The 19,764-nt window shown below is 42.0% G+C and overlaps 1 protein-coding gene across 4 annotated transcripts in view; it reads right to left on the minus strand.

Annotated features, from left to right (window-relative positions):
- LOC140374668 (intermembrane lipid transfer protein VPS13B-like) overlaps window positions 1–19,764 on the minus strand; it is a 285,793-nt gene that overhangs the window by 92,506 nt on the left and 173,523 nt on the right. For all 4 annotated transcript variants that reach the window (XM_072461641.1, XM_072461642.1, XM_072461644.1 and 1 more), the window contains exons 35-37: window positions 8,109–8,435; window positions 7,348–7,765; window positions 7,067–7,204 (exon numbers count right to left, since the gene is read on the minus strand). In XM_072461641.1, the coding sequence (XP_072317742.1) occupies window positions 7,067–7,204; window positions 7,348–7,765; window positions 8,109–8,435 (883 nt within the window). The remainder of the gene's footprint in view (window positions 1–7,066; window positions 7,205–7,347; window positions 7,766–8,108; window positions 8,436–19,764) is intronic.

The following is a 19,764-nucleotide window of genomic DNA, read 5'->3' on the forward strand; positions in this document are numbered from 1 at the left end:
GGATTTGGAGTCCAGATCACGTAGAAATAATCTCAAACTTGTGGGGGTAATAATGTTTGAATTTCCCCCTACTTATTGGTATGCACAGGATGTGCATAAAGAACGAGTGCGTTAGTGGGTGTTTAGAAGCGCTTCGCACTCAATTTTGCGCACACTTTCACGGACTTGATTTTCACAGCTTTACGGAGCTAATAGGCCTCTTACCAGCTCAGCTTGTGTGGCGCTCGGGCCTACTAATCAGAGGTGGGAGACTCAAGTCGCATGACTTGACTTGAGTCAGACTCGAGTTACAATTTTCATGACTTGAGACTTACTTGACCACAAAGACTTGACTTGTGACTTGACTTGAGCCGAATGACTTGAGTTTTATGGGCTAATTACATTTCTTAAGAACTACAGTATAATGCGTGTAAATGCATTTGTGTTTACATGAGCCATGTGCTCGTCAACTTTCAACCACAGCACTTCAAAATCACTTCCAAGGGAGGATGGGGTGAATGTGTGTATCTTTGCATGGATTAAAACCAGGCCTGCTTGGACTGCCCATCTGGGGCACAGCCCAATGCTTCTCTTTTTAACCCAGGCTGAGCAATGGCAGAGCAGTCAGGCCAGAGCTGGATGCAGGAGCTTCGGCCCCTGCACCGTGAGGCAGCTGTAGTAATGAGCCTAATTAATAACAGCTTGTATAAAACACTAACAAGAACACAAGGGATGAAACCTTAAAGCCATGGTCCAATTTCAACGGCAGTATTTATTTTGCATTGCTAGATCTCATATTCAAGTTGTGCTGGCTAGTTCTAGAAAAAAACTTAGCACATTGAAAAAAGATGTTTTCATTCAGCGCCATCAAAGTGTTTACAGCGGACGCACGCTGCGTATTTGACGTGATCTCAGCAAAATGAGGAAAGGCTACTGACAGAATCGTGAGCACTCAAATGAAATATGTACACGTTTATGAAGTTCCAAATTATGAAGAATTAGCGCCTGTTTAAAGTCCAAACTCTTCTTCTTCTCCTTTGGTGTTTTATGGCAATGTTTTATGGCAGTGTTTTATAAGATAAGATAAGATAAGATATTCCTTTATTGTCCCACATGGGGAAATTTCATTGGTGCAACGCAGGTAGATACAGAGGCAGATACAGAAGAATAGATCACTTATAGGAAGTCTGAAAAACACTTTCAGTAGAAGATCTCCTATAAATAAATAAAAACTCCCATAGACAAATGAATAAATAAATACATAAATACCATTGCATGTGATCACGACAGTAATTGCACATGAATATGTGTCACGACAGCACATAGATTGCACATGAATTTCACAGTAATTGCACATGAATTGCACATGAATTCCAACAGCAATTGCACATATGACAGAATTGCACATGGTTAGGTCAGTATTGCGAGTGTTCAGTACTAACAGTTTTTGTTATAAAGTCTGACAGCAGCAGGAAGGAAAGACCTACGGAACCTTTCCCTCACACAGCGAGGGTGGATCAGTCTCTCACTGAAGCTGCTCTCCAGAGTGGACAGAGTGTCCTGCAGGGGGTGACACTCATGGTCCAGCATAGATGTGAATCTAGCCAGGACCCTCCTGTCCCCCACCTCCTGCACCGAGTCCAGAGCACAGCCCAGGACGGAGCTGGACTTCTTGATGACTCTGTCCAGCCTCTTCCTCTCCCTCTCTGTGATGCTGCTGCTCCAGCAGGCCACACCTACAGGAGGGCTGATGCCACCACAGAGTCGTAGAAGGTCTTCAGGAGTGGCCCTGTCACTCCAAAAGACCTGAGTCTCCTCAGGAGGTAGAGCCGACTCTGGCTCTTCCTGTACAGTGCGTCTGTGTTGTGAGTCCAGTCCAGTTTGTGGTTCAGATGAACACCCAGGTACTTGTATGAGTCCACTCTCTCAATGTCCCGTCCCTGGATGTTCACTGGTGAGGGGGCAGTGGGGTGGCGTCTGCGGAAATCCACCACCATCTCCTTGGTCTTCCCCGCGTTGATGAGGAGGTGGTTCCGCTGACATCAGTCCACAAAGTCCTGCGCCAGTCCTCTGTACTCCGCGTCATCGTCGTCCGTGATGAGTCCGATGATGGCAGAGTCGTCAGAGAACTTCTGCAGGACACAGCTGTCCGTGTCATGTCTGAAGTCTGCAGTGTAAAGGGTGAAGAGAAAGGGCGCGAGGACAGTGCCCTGGGGCGCCCCCACACTGCAGGTCCGAGTGTCAGACACACAGTTCCGGGCTCTCACAAACTGGGGTCGGTCTGTGAGGTAGTCCAGGATCCACTCTGCCAGGTCATACTCCACACCAGCCGTCTCCAGCTTGTCCCTCAGGAGCAGCGGCTGGATGGTGTTGAAGGCGCTGGAAAGATCGAAGAACAGAATCCTCACAGAGCTGCCAGGCTTTTCCAGGTGAGAGAGAGAGCGGTGCAGCAGGGAGATGACGGCGTCCTCCACTCCGATGCCAGACCGATATGCAAACTGCAGCGGGTCCATGGCTGAGCTCACGGTGGAGCGGAGGTGGTCCAGGACTAGCCGCTCCAGTGTCTTCATCAGGTGGGACGTGAGAGCCACTGGCCTGAAGCTGTTGAGGTCTTTGGGGCGCGGTGTCTTAGGCAAAGGTACCAGACAGGAGGTCTTCCAGACCTGTGGTACCACCCTCAGCTTCAGGCTCATGTTGAAGACATGCTCCATAACTCCACACAGTTCATCTGCGCAGGACTTAAGGAGCCTGGGGCTGATGCCATCAGGTCCTGCTGCCTTCCTCACTTTAATCCTCTTCAGCTCACTCCTCACCTGTGCTGCTGTGACAGTCAGTGGTTGGCAGGGGGACCGTGTGCTGGGGGGATGGGTGAGTCCAGGCGAAGTGGGGAGCTGATGGTCCGGGGCAGATAAGCGAAGAGGAACAGATGCAGGGCATTGTCCAGCTGTGGAAGAGGGAGCATGCAGCTGTGCAGGGGGAGGGGCGGGTGACCGGTCCAAGTGTTACATTACCCCCACCCACTATAGTTCTACGTCTTAGATTTCAGACTTTATTGTTCTTCTGTAGCTTATGTTGTTGTAGTTGTACATTACTTTCTTCTTCTTCTTTGGTGTTTTATGGCGGTTGGGAAGTGTTACATTACCGCCACCTACTGAAGGTGTACTTCTCTAGGTCTCAGACTTCAACTACAGTAAGCGGTAAATACACCTTTTCAGCTGGCTGCCAACCGCCATTAAAAGTAACACCACAACAACAATAACAACTCTCATTCATCTTTCTCTCTCTCCTCTCTTGTTCTCTCTCTTTTTTTTTTTTTTATAGTATAGCGTAAAACACGTACAACACGTGATGACGTACAACTACAGAAGGTGGTGGTAAATGCACCTATTCGGTTGGCTGCCAGCCGCCATTAAAAGCAACACAACCACCACAACAACAACAACAACAACAACAACAAATAATACATTCACGAGTTGCAAACTACAAGCACTGTTTTATCTTCTTCTTCTGTTACTTTTAATGACGCATTTACCGCCATCTACTGTAGTTGTACGTCTTCAAACTATGTGTTTTACGATATCCCATTCATCCATCTTCTTCCGCTTATCCGGGGCTGGGTCGCGGGGGCAGCAGTCTAAGCAGGGACTCCCAGAAATCCCATTCCACAGACAAGTCCTCCAGCTCCTCCAGGGGCATCCCAGGCCAGCTGAGAGGCATTGTCCCTCCAGCGTGTCCTGGGTCTTCCCAGGGGCCCCTTCCCGATGGGACATGCCCTCAAGTCAAGAGAGAGCTCAACACTGCTGTGCTGATACAAAGAGTAGGTTTACTCTAAAATTAGTTTAATATGACTTTAGAGCCATGCATTGCAAACTTTATGGTCAATAATCATAACATGTATTTTGTTTCCTAGTGGAATAAGTCGCAAGCTGAACAGGACAAATATTATAAACAAGCTCAGCTCACTGAAGGCGTTCTCAGTCCTACAACCACACAAGGTAATTTGTCAAAAGATATTTGCATTAAGCTTTTGTTACCACACTGTTTTTTTTAACTGAATTTCAGTTACATCTGACCTTTCTGATGCATCTCAGAAGAAACAAAGGAATCGCTTGTTTAAAATGCTCAACTGAACACGACAGCAGCAGAAGAACAACACAGTATTCGTCCTGACAAACCATTAACTTAACTTACAGCTGCTCTGTCATTATTTTAAGGCATACAACAACAAAATATAAAACCAGGAAAAAATAAATCCAAATCATGATCAGACAGGAGCATGGATGTGAATCATTGACACATCACACTGTTCATTCTGGGGCTATAGCTTCACTTTTGTCTGATTCCTGGACGCAAGAATTGAATATGTAGTCTAAGTAAACAAAATGCAATCAAGTTAGCTGTATTCACTAACAGATGTACAGACCATATCTGAAACTACATATTACTTTTGTTGGAGTCTAGTGATTAACAATGTGTTCTAAACAAATACGGCTGACCACTGAAGGCTGACCACTGGAGAGAACGGAACACTATTCTATATGAATCAAAGGGAATCAGTAGCATTTGCGGCCAATTCTAGTTGTTTCCAAAGTTGAACCTGGGGGTAAACCCTATGCCTGGATCCCATCTGACTCATCTGGGGAGGCTGTAATTTGTATCTGTTTTTGCACACGCAGGTGAAGACAATGAATGTGACTCATTAGGAATAAAGTTGGCCTACTAAAACAAATTAAGCAGATCTGGGCATTGTAATAGCTGCAGTAAAAGTATATTTATTAGCATGTCAAGTAAATAAAAGTATATCAGCATAATACAACTAGAACATGGAACGTTTAATAGATCTACAAATATCTAGATCGAAGCACCATGAAAGGAGCATTCTGTGATGGTGCACACTGTTTATTGAGGTAAAGGAACATCTTGTTTGAACAACAATTACTGCAGCAAGCATACCTCAGACAGCCAAATGGTTAGTTGCTCTTTTTGTCTCAAGTTTCACACTCTGACTAACCCCTAACTAGGATAATAACCAAATAAATCTATCTATATCTATATTGCATATTGTAGATTGATATTTTTTTCTTATTTTAATACCACTGATGTTCAGCATCCTTCAAAACGTCCTTAACGATGTAAAATTTATACCAAATAAAATGTTTGATAATAATAATCAAGATAATCAATAATTACAGTTCATGTTTTTAAATTTTCTACCCATTTCCTGTCTCCCTGGTCAGGAAACACTGTTCTATGTCACAGAGCAAATGCTGGCCTCTTTGAGACAAAAAGTCATTTGTTTTATTGGAGTGAAGTTGGAGCACCTTTTAGTGATCCGCATGTTTCACACCCGATAAGTGCCGTATTGAATATACATTGAAAGAGCAAATTGGTGAAAGCATTTTTAACATTATTGTTTCGTACCAAACTTTTTCCTCACAGTGATCCAATGGGACCTTAGGCAAACTTCACCAAGCATTGAAGAAAACTTTCATCATATGTACAGAGTTAATCCCATCAGAGATATTTAGCATAGGTTAAACCAACGGAAATGTTGATGTAGTTTTAGTCTTGGGAAAGGTCACGCTTGCTCTAACATGACCACTTCCTTTATCGGGACTCCGCTCGGGGATAGATGGGCATTAGTAAAGTGCGAGTGTGAAGGGGGCTGTACAGAAGGCTGCATTGTGTTAAGACGCAGAGGACTTTTACTGACAGCAGAAGGCGGATGTATAGTACGTAGGCGAGTCTACATTATTTTTCAACCGTTACTTAGGAGTCTTTTTTTTTGTGTGTCAAACCCACTCTTTCTCCCACCACCAAGGCAACGTATGAGATAGGTGAATCTATGACTGAAAATGACATATAAAAACTTAAAAACTGGGATTCCGTAAACCAATCAATGTCAAATTGGATACCTTTGTCCCAGCGCAACAACTATGTGACTACAGTTCAGATAATGCATCTAAGGCCCTAGTTACCGTACAGCTAAAAGGCCCCTGTACTCACAACTCCTACAGGAAGAGAGCTCCATTGTGCTTTCTGAGAACTTTTGCTGACAGCAGGAAGACGGGATGTATGTAGGCGAGTAACTGTATGCTTCCCTAAAACATCAACACCTACATTCTCTGTTATGCATGCATGCACAGTATGGGTCCATCCGTGCCGTTTACATGTGGCTAAAATAAATGCATGTCCGAGTGCATCTACAGCATCTGGCCAGCTGTGCTTAGGGAGATGTCAGAAGGATGTCCTGCCTACACACACTATTCATAAATCCCTCAGAGGAACAAGGCAGTAGCACGCATTCATACACGCCAAACCCACGCATGCTTTTATTCACTGATGGTTAGTATGGTTAAGATGTCATCCACACCTTAAGGTCAACAACTTAAAATTACTCATATGGCAATCACATCATTCAAAAGATAAACAAACAATTAATATGTATTGACATTGTTGGGAATGCATGGAATTAACAAGTGGCAGATAATGGGTTGTTCTGATTGCGTAGAAATACAATCCAACATAACATAGAGCAGTGGTTGTCAATCTTTTCACAGAAAGTGAAAACTAGAACACTTGAAGAATACTGAACGCTAGATCTAAACCAGGTAACAAGGTCCATAAGGGGACTGTTCAAGGTCTAAATCATGGCTAAAAGTGGTCTAAAATAGGACTACTTAAATTCTTTGCTAGTTCTAAACAACAAAAACCCCCAAAAAATACAAATGTGGATTAAATGTACTTTATCTTCACCAAATATTTGAATTGCAGAAGGATCCACGTACCACCTGAAGGAGCCCGCGTACCACAGTTTGAGAAACAGTGACAGAGTATTAATATTAAGAGAAATTACATAACCACACCAAATCAATCGCAAGGCCAAAAAAGAACATGGGAATAGGCACTGGGGAGGAAATAGTAGCAGTGGGTAACAAGTTCTAGCCCCCACAATGCTATCAGTAATACTAGTATTGCATTCAAATGTTTACAAAACCAAAAAGTCAATACATGTACTTTTTTACTTTTTTGTAGTAGCATGCTAGCGTGACTGCTGAACAGTGTGTTTCGTGTGCATGTTTCCCACCTGGTCCATTGAGGAAGTCTTTGAGCTGGAGACAGAGCAGTGGAGGAGGGATGCCTGTTTTACTGTCCACCTCACCGGCTACTGTCTGCAGCCAGGACACATTGTAATCTAGTGATTCCGGCAGTGTTTTCCCCAGGTCTGCGAAGAGAAGCACAGTGAGAACATGTAGTTACAAAAGATAACCTGAGATTCACATGTAGCAGTTAAGGTCTAAAATAATGTATAGGGAAATTTGTTACACATTGTTTACTTGACAACTAGAACAATACAATGGATCTTACCCAGGCACTTGTAGTCTGATGCCACTCCTCTTAAGGCCACATCAAACACAGACAGCTCTATTCTCTGCTTTCTGTGATGGCAGCTGAGCAGGACAGAGGGCTGCATCAGCTGGAGGTACAGGAGGGGCTCTAGAAGCTGGTCCCCAGGCCCTCTGCGCCCTGGTTGCCTTACTATAGTCACCCCCAGGGCCTGGCGGGCTGAGGAACGGCTGGGGGTGGGAAGACCTTCCAGTGAGAGCAGGCTGCCCCTCATCAGTGTTGAGGCTGGTTGAGACATGTTACTATTCAGTATGTCCTCAGCTGTTAGCCCTGCCAGAGACCCCTGGGTGGCTGCCAAAGGGGGATCCGGAGTGGGAGACAGAGAAATTGGAGGAGAGACTGATTGCACTTCAGGCTGGTTCAGGGCACTCTTGCCCATCTAAAAAACAAAAAAAAAACATAAGAGACAAGTGTAGAAGGAATATATTAAATCTAGACAAATTAATAATATGTGCAGACCGCCACCAACCATTCACGCACACACCACTTTCATACTGGCCAATGTGGGTTAAGAGTTTTGCCAAAGGACACAACAACCTCTGCCACCCCTAATTGACTAAAACCTCAGAAATATTTATACAAATGTCACACCGGCTAAAATTTCTCGATGTCGGTTTAGTTATTGTCATGTCCAATAATACAGAAAAGTAAATCTTTATAAAGTTTAAGTTGCTTGGTCATGTGATTCTGGCCTACAATGCTGTTTTTATATAAGTATTTACTTTATCAGCATGCTCCTTCTTCTCAGGCGTGCTGGGTGCATCTGCTGATGGGGGACTCGAGCAAGCGTAGGTCATGACTGACAGTCTGCTGGCAGTGAGGAAGATGTCAAAGGGGATGAAACTGAGGTTTTTGGTAATGGTGGACATGTGGGATTGCCGGGCGATGCAGTGGTGGCTGGCTCCACTCTGTTGCTCGATTTGTACAATACGAATGCGGGCACTGTCACTGCCAAAACCACTGTCCTGCCCTGTGCCGCTATGACGGCACGAGGCCTCCACACCTGCAGAGGGATCTCGACTGCGGAGCTTCTTCTCGTGTCGACGCACCTGAAAGAAAACACACATTTAGGTGTTTGAATTTAACGGTACATTTACACACTGTAATACATTGTAATACACAGTAGATTTGGAGGCTTAGTTCTTCTGAAGCAGTAACAACAGCAGTCAAAGACCAAGAGTATATAATAATGTGGCACATTATTGTGAAAAGTAGCTTTTTTATTTATTGTTATTATCTACAATCTGACTTTAAGTAAGGGCATGGACCAAATGGCTTGCGTGATTGAAACCATGAACAAATGGACTCTGGATGGCTACAGAGACATTAAAGGCATGCTGAGGGACTTTCTCTGAGGCAGTACGATCATGTTGTACTTCTTGCATTATTGGCATGCTTTATTAAAAAGTCCCGTACTCCAACAAATCGAATTGTTATGTACCGCAACTGTGGCATTGTGTAGGAGCAGAGATTTTATGCTTGGGATGTCAGAAGACTTCCAGCCTCTGTGGCAATAAAAAGCTTTCAGTGACAGCTGAAATAAATCACGGTGGAGTAGGTTCGTGTGTTTCAAGCAACAATGAAAACTGGCATCTTTATCCAGCTACCAAAAGCATGCCATCCCTGAGATTATAAAGAAGCCGTGGCTAGCTCCCACAGGGAACAAATGAGACAAACATATAAAACTAAATGGTACCTAGTAAATGATACGAGCGACTGTTTAAAATGAAGAAAAGCTGGGAACTTCTGGAAGAACTAAACAAAAACACCGTTTCCAGATCCTATTGCACAGAAATGTGCCATGGAGTCAATTCAATAATAAGAATTAGAGACCACAGTGTAGACTTTCACCAAGGTGCATAGATAAATCTGGATTACTGAATGACCAGCTCCATTATAAAGTGAAACACAGAAGCAAAGTCATGCACGGACAAATTTCCAGAGAAGACATAGCTTATGGAGAAAAGCTACGACATAATTATTCATCATTGCCACAAATAACAAGTTCAACACGTTTAGCCCATTACTGGGGCCATTCTTTGCGTTCCCCATCCACCTTAATTGGTGCAAAATCAGTTCCAATTAGCTACTGCTGCATTTGCAACATGATGATGATAAATAGTGAAACCGGAGAGTCATACAGAAGGATTTTCAGCTCTCAAGGTGTGTCCTGTCCAGCCTCCCCCAGTACCGTATAGTCCGCGCACACACACACACACACACACACACACACACACACTGTTCTGCACATGGTTGCTATTACTCCGTGTTCATTCAGCTGCCCCTTTCCTTCTTTACATTGCTCCCGCTTGCTCGGATTTTAAATGTATATTATTGCTGTGGTGCCGATAGTGTTTCAGGACCTCCAGGCGGATACTAAAGCCACTGGCAGCACATTACACAGAATACTTGACTTATTAGATATTTCCTATTCTAAACAGTGTCATCAAAGGCTAAGAACAAGAATCATAAAAAACGCAGCAGTATGCCTGTTCAGTTCTTTTGGGCCGGGTCTGAATGCAGAGGGCTTCCATAGGATTGGCCTTTGCCAGATCCTTCTCTGTTCTCTGGTCTAATGAGGACAGGATGTGTGCACTTCGTTCTTTTCTACAGAAATGTAAGATTTTCCAAGTATCGAAAGACGAGAGGAGAGGGAGCCGAGCTGGACTTGTGTGTCTCCATGTGTGTTGTGTTAAGCAGTTCTGGCATTGGCCTATTTCCAGAGGTGGGTAATTACTTATATTTTACTTGAGTTACTTTCTGAAAAAACTGCTGTTCAAGGGGTAGTTTTTAAACTACTGTATATATTTAAGGGTTTCAGAGTGATAAAACTCTAGCACTGTTGCCACAGCAATAAACAAATAATTTAAATGCTAAATATCTTCAAACTATCACTTATACACAAGAAGCTGAAACATCTGAATATTGAGTAATCATTTAAAAGTTACACACTTGGTTTCAAGACCGCAATAACAAAATAATAATGTTTTGTCTGGTAACATAAATACAAAAAATAACGATGTCTGACCGCTCCAAATCAAACGTTTATTTGTTTCCATGTTTTCTTTCAAATCAAAAATAAAATACTCTTTCCTGGCTACACTTTCGGATACTCCAACCACTCCTTTCTACATTATGAAGTAGTGCATTTAGCTGAACAAAAGGCCCATGTGAGGACCATCCCACGCTAAAGGGCCACATACGGCAGCAGAGCCAAGACACAAACTGCCAGATTCTCTTTACGCTCCTTTGTGTGCCTTCCCAAAGCTTTAACCGTACACATACATTTACAATTACAGCAAATACCCTGTCTTCTCCATAACCACCACTACAAGAGATTGCCCCCTAAGCACATTTTAGGTCTATATTTAGATGTGCTCACAAGTGGAATATGGGATAATAGGGAACACAATCAGGGGCATGAAGAGAAAGGAGACAGTTGTTCTTGAAGCTTGAATCAGCAGATGTAATCAGAGTATTTAACATATAAGCCACACAGGAATAGGACTTTCCCAGGATTGATCTTAACCAAACAAATGGCTACTGCAACTCTCCGCTTAGTTTTATCTAAGATGGCCATTACTTAACAAAAACAACTACGCTATACAAGCTAGGTCTTGGCTAAAGAAAATAAATAAAGGTTTCACTCATGCATTTTTACAAGATATTTTCCTGGTTCATATACATAATTTCTAAATACTTGCTGTCAATATCAGATGACACGTATGCACAAAAAAACACTGTAAATTCTATACAAATTTACTCATTGAGAGAGGAAAATAAATTCAGCATATGGACACAAGGAGCGGCTAAAGGCCCAAGTTTCCAGCTGAAATCCCTCTTTCCAAACATTACTGTGTTTTGTATTATATAATGATCAGGGTGAAGCGCAGGTTGCAGATCCCAGTGCAATCTTGAGTTGGACTTTACTGATCGTGATCTCGAATGTGCACGATTATTGTACACCCCACACCCCGTCCTGCCAATCATGAGATCATCCCCTTAGAGGCCAGCGTTCCAAGGCTGAACTTTGTCAGGAAAATAATTGATAATCCCCATAGTGTGAAAGGATAAGTCTCCTGTTGGCCAATCATGTTTGAGTGCATCGGTACGACCTCTGAACCTTGTGTTTTGGTCAAAACACAAGTTTGTGACTTACGTTGTTCAGTATATATCTAAAAGCAAAAGGCAAAACCCAATAGTATTGGGCATATATATGTATAATTGTTCAATGAAACCTTTATTTTTTTAAAGTATTATTGTCTTACTGTAAATTGGCCAACTTGAAAAATATTCTTTGCACTGCACAAATAACAAGATTGGATGTCAAGTTAATGCTCCCAAACTTCTAAATTGGTATAGCATAATCCCAAAAGTATGTCTCCAGTTTTGCCAATCACAGTTAGTGCATCTGTATGACCTCTGACCCCTGTTTCTGTCAGTGCAACTCAGAAACAGCTTGGCCAAAATGGGGCTAATATGCGGAAGCAAATGTCACTTCACCCGAATGCCACCCGCTTTACAGTGCTGGCCGCCGGTCCAACATGACAACATCCCATATGCTCTCGATTGGTTCCAGATGAATGAAAAGTAGGCTGCAATTGAGGTTCAGAGATCAGGGAACATGTTTTAAGATGATGAGGAGGCCCTTGGTAGTTGACAAGAAGGAATATGATAAATGTGAAGTCAGTAACAGAGGTGTCAAGTATTACTTTAAACAGCTCATTTTAGCAAGCAGGTTTACTCAATGAGGTTTGCATCCAGTCATTTTATGAAGCACAGGCGGCTCCAGGGAGAACTGGGAGAATTGGTGTAGTCGGTGGAGGGCAAACGCTATACCAACATGAAAGGAAAAATTACAATAAAAATGGCTTAAATCTTGGCTACCGGCCTGAGGTGGGACATATAAACGAGAAACCACACTGTACAGAAGGGGTAACTTTGGGAATGATTAGTGAGAGTGAAAAGTTTGTAAATGTTAAATTGGGTAGTGTATACACAGAGAGATGGCTGTGTGACAGAACAGGAAATGACATCATTGGTAACAAGAGAGGAGGGGTGTGAGCAGGTGACACGTATATGGGGACAGTGTTCAGTTTGGTTGTAAGACGTCCAATAAAAATAAGTGAGGGCTTTGTTTTGACTTTAATAATCACGATGATCGATGGAGTTGTTTATTCTCATTATAATGTGTTATAACAGATATGGCTGAGGCCAGAGTTAGTGCTGATAATGTTCCCACACATTTCATGTGCTTGAATGTTTCATGTTTATCACTATTTTCCCATGCATTCTGTTGTAAACCAGTAGAATTCCCATTGAATTACATGGGAAGTCATAATCCTAAATCTATGTGACAAAGCATTCACTTAGCTACTTGCTGCAGGATGCCTGCATGGAAATTAACTTCTGTATCTTGACTCCATCAGAGTTTACAGGTTAGGTCCCTGCTGCGCTACCCACAATTGTTTACCAGAACCATAAACTTGATAGCAGGACTCTGTGCTTTTGTGCACATGCAAGGAAACTTCAATGCAGTAATTCCTCATCTTAATCCCAAATAATAACACCAATACTTAACTAAATGCCATAAAGAGGTTTTTATTTTCTTGCGGCATACAGAGGGGGGAAGACATTTATAATATGAAGTCACCATTCTTTGTAAGCCGTAACAGCAGTCACAAAGCAAAAAAGGACATCAAAGGCAGTCATTTAATACATTGAACTTTGTTTAAATAACAAAGGCAACCTGCTATGCACTTTAACTGAACCACAACAAAGGAGCAGGGGAAGGTCGCGACCTGGAGCTCGGTAAATGGAGGCAGAGTGCCTCTGCGACTGTCAACTGTACTTTAAAATCTACAGGGTTCGGAGTAGGCGCAGTTTAACTAGCTCCTCTAGCCTTCAGAGTTCTGAACCAGACTGCAAGACTGTGGTCTTCAATTGGTCTGACCATGTTTTATATCAGTTATTAAAAGATAATAAATAAAATAATTATTATTTTTAATTATTATGTTCTTAGGCCTCTAAACACTTGATAACCGTCAATGGATACATTTAGAGTATATTTCTGGTGGCAGAAAAAACGGCCATTACAGAAAAATGGAAGAAGCAAACTGCTCAGATAATTGATAACTGGACCAAAATTATAACTGACATTCAAAAAATGGAAAAAAATGTGGAAAAATTGGGAATTGTTTTGTTTTGTATGTGCAGGGATTTTGTTTGGTTGGATGTTATGTGCTACTTGTGTTCTTTTTACTTGCTCGGTTAGCTTATGAAATACAAATAAAAATAATTTCTCTCAGTCATAAATTGCGGCACAGGTTTTGTTTTTTATTTCTTTTCCGACACACCCCTAACAATTTACGAAAAAGACAATAATAATTGAAGCATATCCTGTATATTCCAAATCCGGATTTTCCTCCTGGTCCAATTTTAACTCCTATGCTATGTTTAGGAAACCAGTGAGCTGCACACAATTTCTTCTCTATTCTTAGTTTTTGCAGGGCTTTGCTAATTCCATGTAAATGAAAGAAAAGAAAACATCCAGGTGATGGCTCCGATTTCTTAGTGTTGACATTCCTGAAGCAGTGGGTCAGTGGGAAGATGTCTGATCCAAAATCTACATTTAATAAAACAAAGAAAATCAAGAACACAGGATTTAGACAGACCTAACTTCGAGAGCGAGAGAAAGGGCAGATAAAAACAGACACAAGAAACACATGGACAGACTCAAAATCAAGAGGATGATGGTGTTCATCACTTTTCAGCTGGTTTATGGTTTGGGAAAGCTCTGGCTCATAAACAAAAGATGCAAATGATAATGGCTGAGAATGAAAAGAAAAATTGTGAAAACAGTGAGTTAATGTTGTCCATGTGAGGGACTACAGTCTTCTGCAGCCTCTGGTCAAAAAGATCTGCTTTAAAATGTCTTCGCTCAACGCCTGCACACGACATCAGTTTGCTTACAAATTCTCATAATAAATTGAAAACAGTTACACTCTACTTTTGAAACAAAGCTTGAATAAATACCAATATGGTTTTGAAGAGCAAACAAAACATTCTCTAAAGTTATAGTGCACCAATTTAAATGCATGCAGCAAAAGATTAAACAAAAAAATAATCTAATTTCAAGAAATGCCTTAATTTAAAACCTGATATGGAGTGTGCAAATGTTAAGCCTATTACCTTAGTAGTGCTTGGTTATAGTATTACTCTACACTACATTTAAACTGTTTTCATTGAGCCATTAGCTAAAGTGTGCACTCTCTGTAGCTGGCTGTGTATTAACTCAATATTTTATGGCGTATCCTAATGACAAGATTCTGCCTTTTTACTATAAACAATATACTTGATATTCACATTTTACATATCTTCAAAACAGTCTTCACAATATTATAGATATTTTGATAATCTGCCTCTGCCATAATACGTACTTCAAGGTTCAGTTGGTTTCCTATGCAGCTTGACTCCATGCCGTCAGACAACTTCGCCAAACCCACTGTGCCCTGAGCCCAATCTGTGGCAATCAAGACCCATTGAAAAGCCTCAGACCGCGCCCTCATCCTCGACAGGAGACATATTTCTTCCACAGATCCACCACTGTCAACCAAACTCCTGAATCAGATTCTCCTATAAAACTATGTGGGGTTAGGGGTGAGCGTGAGGACACGGATTAGCCCACATCACTACAATAACATGCACTGTTTGTATTACCAAAGTGATGCAGTCTTGTTTTTAGCACAGGAAATGTTCAAAGACGCCAAGAGACAATTTCTAGATTAACACTGCGACTGTGTTTTTGAAAACAAACACCATAAAGTGCCTTAAGAGTCATGACGCAAGTATTCAAAAATTATACACAGACTTTCTCGTCCAACATTAGCACGTTGGCGCCAGTCAAATACACTTTTGTTTCCAAATTAAAAAGGATAAAGTAATTATTAGTTATGAGGTAAACAACACTAGAAGAGGAGACTTGCCAGAATAAACATTGCTTATTAATGTATGATTAGCTATTACAATGAAAAACTTTGATATGTGGTCAACTACATCACTGCAAAAGCAGACATACTGTACAAGCGGCTAATATTTCAGAGCACTTGTTGACTCCAAAGACAGGAAGATGAAGGCCAGATGTGGAAAAGGTGTAATTATAAGACATGGTCGACGTTTAGTGAATGAAAGACAGAAGCACCCTGGGGTCTGTGCTAATTGCAGTGACTCTGGCCAGTATAATCCCACTATAGTATCATCGCATTTCCTTGTCTTCTCTCTTTCTTTATTTTCCATGAGGATGAAGACATAAACAACTGGCTCATATTAGCTGTCACTGTCCCGATATAGTTAAGGGAGTGTGTATGGGGGCAACAGTCTCATTGAATTTCTAGTGTTTAGATGTGCCAGGGGCTGTGAAGGAGATGGGCTGGTGGTAACAGTGAGGCCTGAAAATGTTTGTCTCTGGAGCTACTGTCCCTGTCTGGGATTTGGCACAATGACTATAATAAAGTACAATAGCAGGTTAAGGTCTTGTTCAACAGCTAATGACAGTCAGAAATTGCACTAATGGTTGCGAGCTTGATGACTTAAAGGAATTCAGTGCTCATTAGTGCATGTACAATGTGGCTTGCGTGTATTAACTGTGATGCAGATCTATTGGCGCGTGATTACAATTTGGGCATTGTGAAAATGATTACATTCACAAAACTAGGCTACTCAAAGATTTTATGTTTTGCGTTGGTAGATGAAGACGAAGTAGATGAAGTGAGAATTAACCAAGCCTCAGAGATTTAGCTATTACCTGTAAGTAATGTAATGTGGTACTTGCATTTTGCAGGTTTTTTTTTTTTGGCTCAGGTGGTCTGAGAGTTTTACTGAGTGATGCGGCCGAGGTCAGCCCAGTCCCCAGAGTCAGACCACTCACTTCACTGCTGATACGAGGCAAGTAGAGTGTAAGAGTGAAGAGAAACACACACTTTAACATCCAAAAGTTAATAAAGCACTCACAATTTAAAAAAACATTGTGATGCAGGGAACAATCTTGGCTCACTATCTATTTACAGAGAAGAAATTAGAAGAGAATTGGAGTAATCTTCTTTTAATTTCTCTTTGGATGTGCTCCCAGGTCTGAGTGCTGCATGTTCAGTCCTCAGAGAAGAGTGATGCAAGACCCCCTGTCCCCTGATCAGGCTTGTTTTGGATGCTTGGTAAACCAGGGCTACATGGAACAAGCTGCACAATGCATTACCAAGATTAGATGGTGGTGCAAAAGATCCAGACACGCTCTTGGGGTATTAGCTGTATACTTGCCAAACAAGGATGTAGAGGACCTAAAACTTGAAAAACAATGTCAGGTGTCAAGAACATGATTGCTTGGCTGTAAAGGGAGGATTCAGAAGCAGCTTAACAAAGGAGGAACACCTGTAGTGCTTTTAACTCCAAAACACACTCATCATCGCACACATTTTTCAGGTTTGGGTCTGGCTCCAAGTACAGCGGGATTATCAGAAATTGATTTTAGCTGAAGATGCGTCCAAGTGCTGGAGCATGAGAAGTGTTTTAACATGATTCATCGCTTAATATCTAAAAGCACTGGATGAGTTCCAAACTGAAAACTGAAACAGGTGACATGTACATTCAAGTGCACCTCTTGATTATCCAAACCATCTGAGCTGCTATAATGCATTAGGCCTCGAGTGGATTCATGGCACTCATTTGTGATGGTCTATCACTGCTCGGGCTTCATAAGGGACAAAAAGCTCTATCAAATTTCAGGGGCAAGATTTAGCCTGAAGCAACAACATACAAACATAGAAATATATTTGATTTATGGTACTGAAACAGCTCATTTGAGGAAAAAAAGTAAAACACATGACATAAAAGAATGATTTCATGACTGATTTTCATACGTGTGCCAAGTGAAGTATGAAAATCGTAATCACAGTATCATCCCTTTGCCACTTTTCCTTTTTTGTAAATATATCCCTCCCAAATCTGGTATGGATTCAAATGGAATCCATTATCACTTTAGGGGAAACAACTTGCATACTACAAATTATGATCTTACATGATCTTATGATCTTGCAAAATAAAAAACTAAAAATACAAAAATGAATAGTGATCATAACAAAATCATAAGCTCCATAAGCATAACATAAGCCCTAAATGTTAACGATACTATAAGTGGGAAATTTCTCGTTCACTGAACAGGTTCTTCAAGGGAGAGTGGTATTTTTTCAGTCCCAGTCCAAGGAGCCAGCAGGCCTCACTTCTGTTTGAGAACTCCCATTAGCCCCTGGGTACAATATTTGGACTGTCTATGATCCAGAACTTAACACAGTGCCCTGTCCAAGTTACAAAGAGTAAACCTAATACTGCCGCTCACCTGTTTGTGTAGGTGGAATCGTGCTTATTCAGGTGTGAGGCAAAGTCTGTTTCCTCTTTTCACTTTTTCAGACCAGGAGATTCTAGGCTTTCTCTCCCCACAAAGTCTAAGTAGTAGTTGGCCTGGTTTGCCCTGCTTTTACTAGTCCCATGGGTGTGTGACCCTCTGGTCCTCTCAGGGCACCTCTGAGTCCTTCTCACCTGAATCTGACACTCTATCCCAGAGTTCAAGGCGGGGTCTCGGACACTGCCTCCGGTCAATGGCACCATTTGTTTCTCGGCTCTAATAGAATTCCTATGCTTGTGATTTTATCTCAAGTTTTCACGCCAATTTTGCCAAAACCGATTGAGGAGGGGAGCAAATTCAGCTGCTACTGATCTGGAGGGGATCGGGTTTCCAAAAGGGGCCAATTGAAAAGAATGTGCCATGGTTATGCTTTCGGAGTGGGGTGTGTTACAGCCCAGGACAGAGAAGGTGAGTTGTTATGACTGGCTGTCAATTAGCAGTTGGTTCACATAGGAAGGTCAGTGAGACATGGACTAAAAAAAAATGGGGGAAAAAAAAAATCATAACAAGAGAAGGGCAAAGTGATGAACGCTGGTTAAAAAAATATGTATGTTTTAGATAAACTGAGACAACTAAACTTACTTAATATATCTAATGTAGCCAAAATGGAAAAAGGAGATGGAGCCTTATTTATTATTGCTCACAGCAGCAACAGGGCAATTTAAAAGAGTGTGAGGTCGGATAGGCAAGGGCTGAGGGGAAAAAGATCGAGCTTTTAGAGGAGGTTAATGGCCAGGCTGAGTAGTTAAGAGCTAACCCCAGTCCCACTTCTACATCCTAATGCTTTGAACTGGTCCCAGGACTAAAGCCAATATTCCATCCAAGCTGGACTTCTCTCACTGTCACTTCTTATCTTTGTGGATCGCTGCCTCACTGCTCCCCTGTGTGTTCTCTGTCATATAGCCATCTCTTCTCAAACGCTGTCTTCAAGTACATCTGCTCTGGTCTATATCTCATTTGATGTCTCTGCATTTCTGTTGGCTGATGGGAAAACATGAAAGCTCTTCCGACACCTCGCTGTCCTGAAAGAGTGCAGGTTGAGACAGAGACTGGGATTCTCAGGCTCAACAGCTACAAGACAATATGAAACACTCAGCACAGTGAGGAGTCCCTTGGAGATGGTTTATTTTAGATGTACACAGACCAAAACGAATCAAAGCGTAGATTCCTCGTCGGGCCAAACTTGTCAATAACACCATGGCGTAGATAAGCCGGGGTCTGATTTTGACATTTGGCTAGTACTCCTACTTGAACTGGAGTAAAATGGGTTTGCAAAAGCATCACCAAGAGTCATGGAGCTCCCATTCTCCCACCAGCACAACCCACATAAGTACAATCCCTTAAACTAAACCCTTTACCCAATTGACCTTTTGACCCATTTTTCACAATGGTTCATAATCATGTGAGGTGAATTGTAATTTTGATCAGTTTGGTCTCTAGGGACTGTAAGTCATACATGAGTTTACTCTCTTGTGTCTCAATATCACTTGAAGGTTTACTCAGTATAAATAAATTGTGCATTGTTTTCCATCCCATCGTTGGAGCTCTCCAACATCCCATCGTGCACAGCTGACAAACTGAAAAACAACGCTGACTGTCCAAACATATTTGACTGTATTTGAGTGTGGTTGAGGGGATGATGTGCTTCACAAACACGCACACAGTCCTCCCCACTAATAACTCCACGCTGCTGTCCAAACCCACTGACAAACCAAAACAGCTACCGATCCGTGTTCTCGTGCCTAGTGTAAATTCACTTCTCACAGTGGTTCGTCTTGGCTGGCAATTTGAACTACTTTTTCCAAGTCCTACATTAGGCCAACTTTGCCTGAGAGAAAGCAAAAAGAGGGGCCCAGAGATGTCCTCTGTTCCCGTCCGGGCGCTAAAGACTACACAGATGTAATAATGTTGTAATATCATAATCT

Source organism: Eucyclogobius newberryi, unplaced genomic scaffold (assembly GCF_026437365.1).
Source record: "Eucyclogobius newberryi isolate DKJ021-1_F unplaced genomic scaffold, fEucNew1.0.hap1 SCAF_3, whole genome shotgun sequence".
In the NCBI taxonomy this organism is placed as follows: domain Eukaryota; kingdom Metazoa; phylum Chordata; class Actinopteri; order Gobiiformes; family Gobiidae; genus Eucyclogobius; species Eucyclogobius newberryi.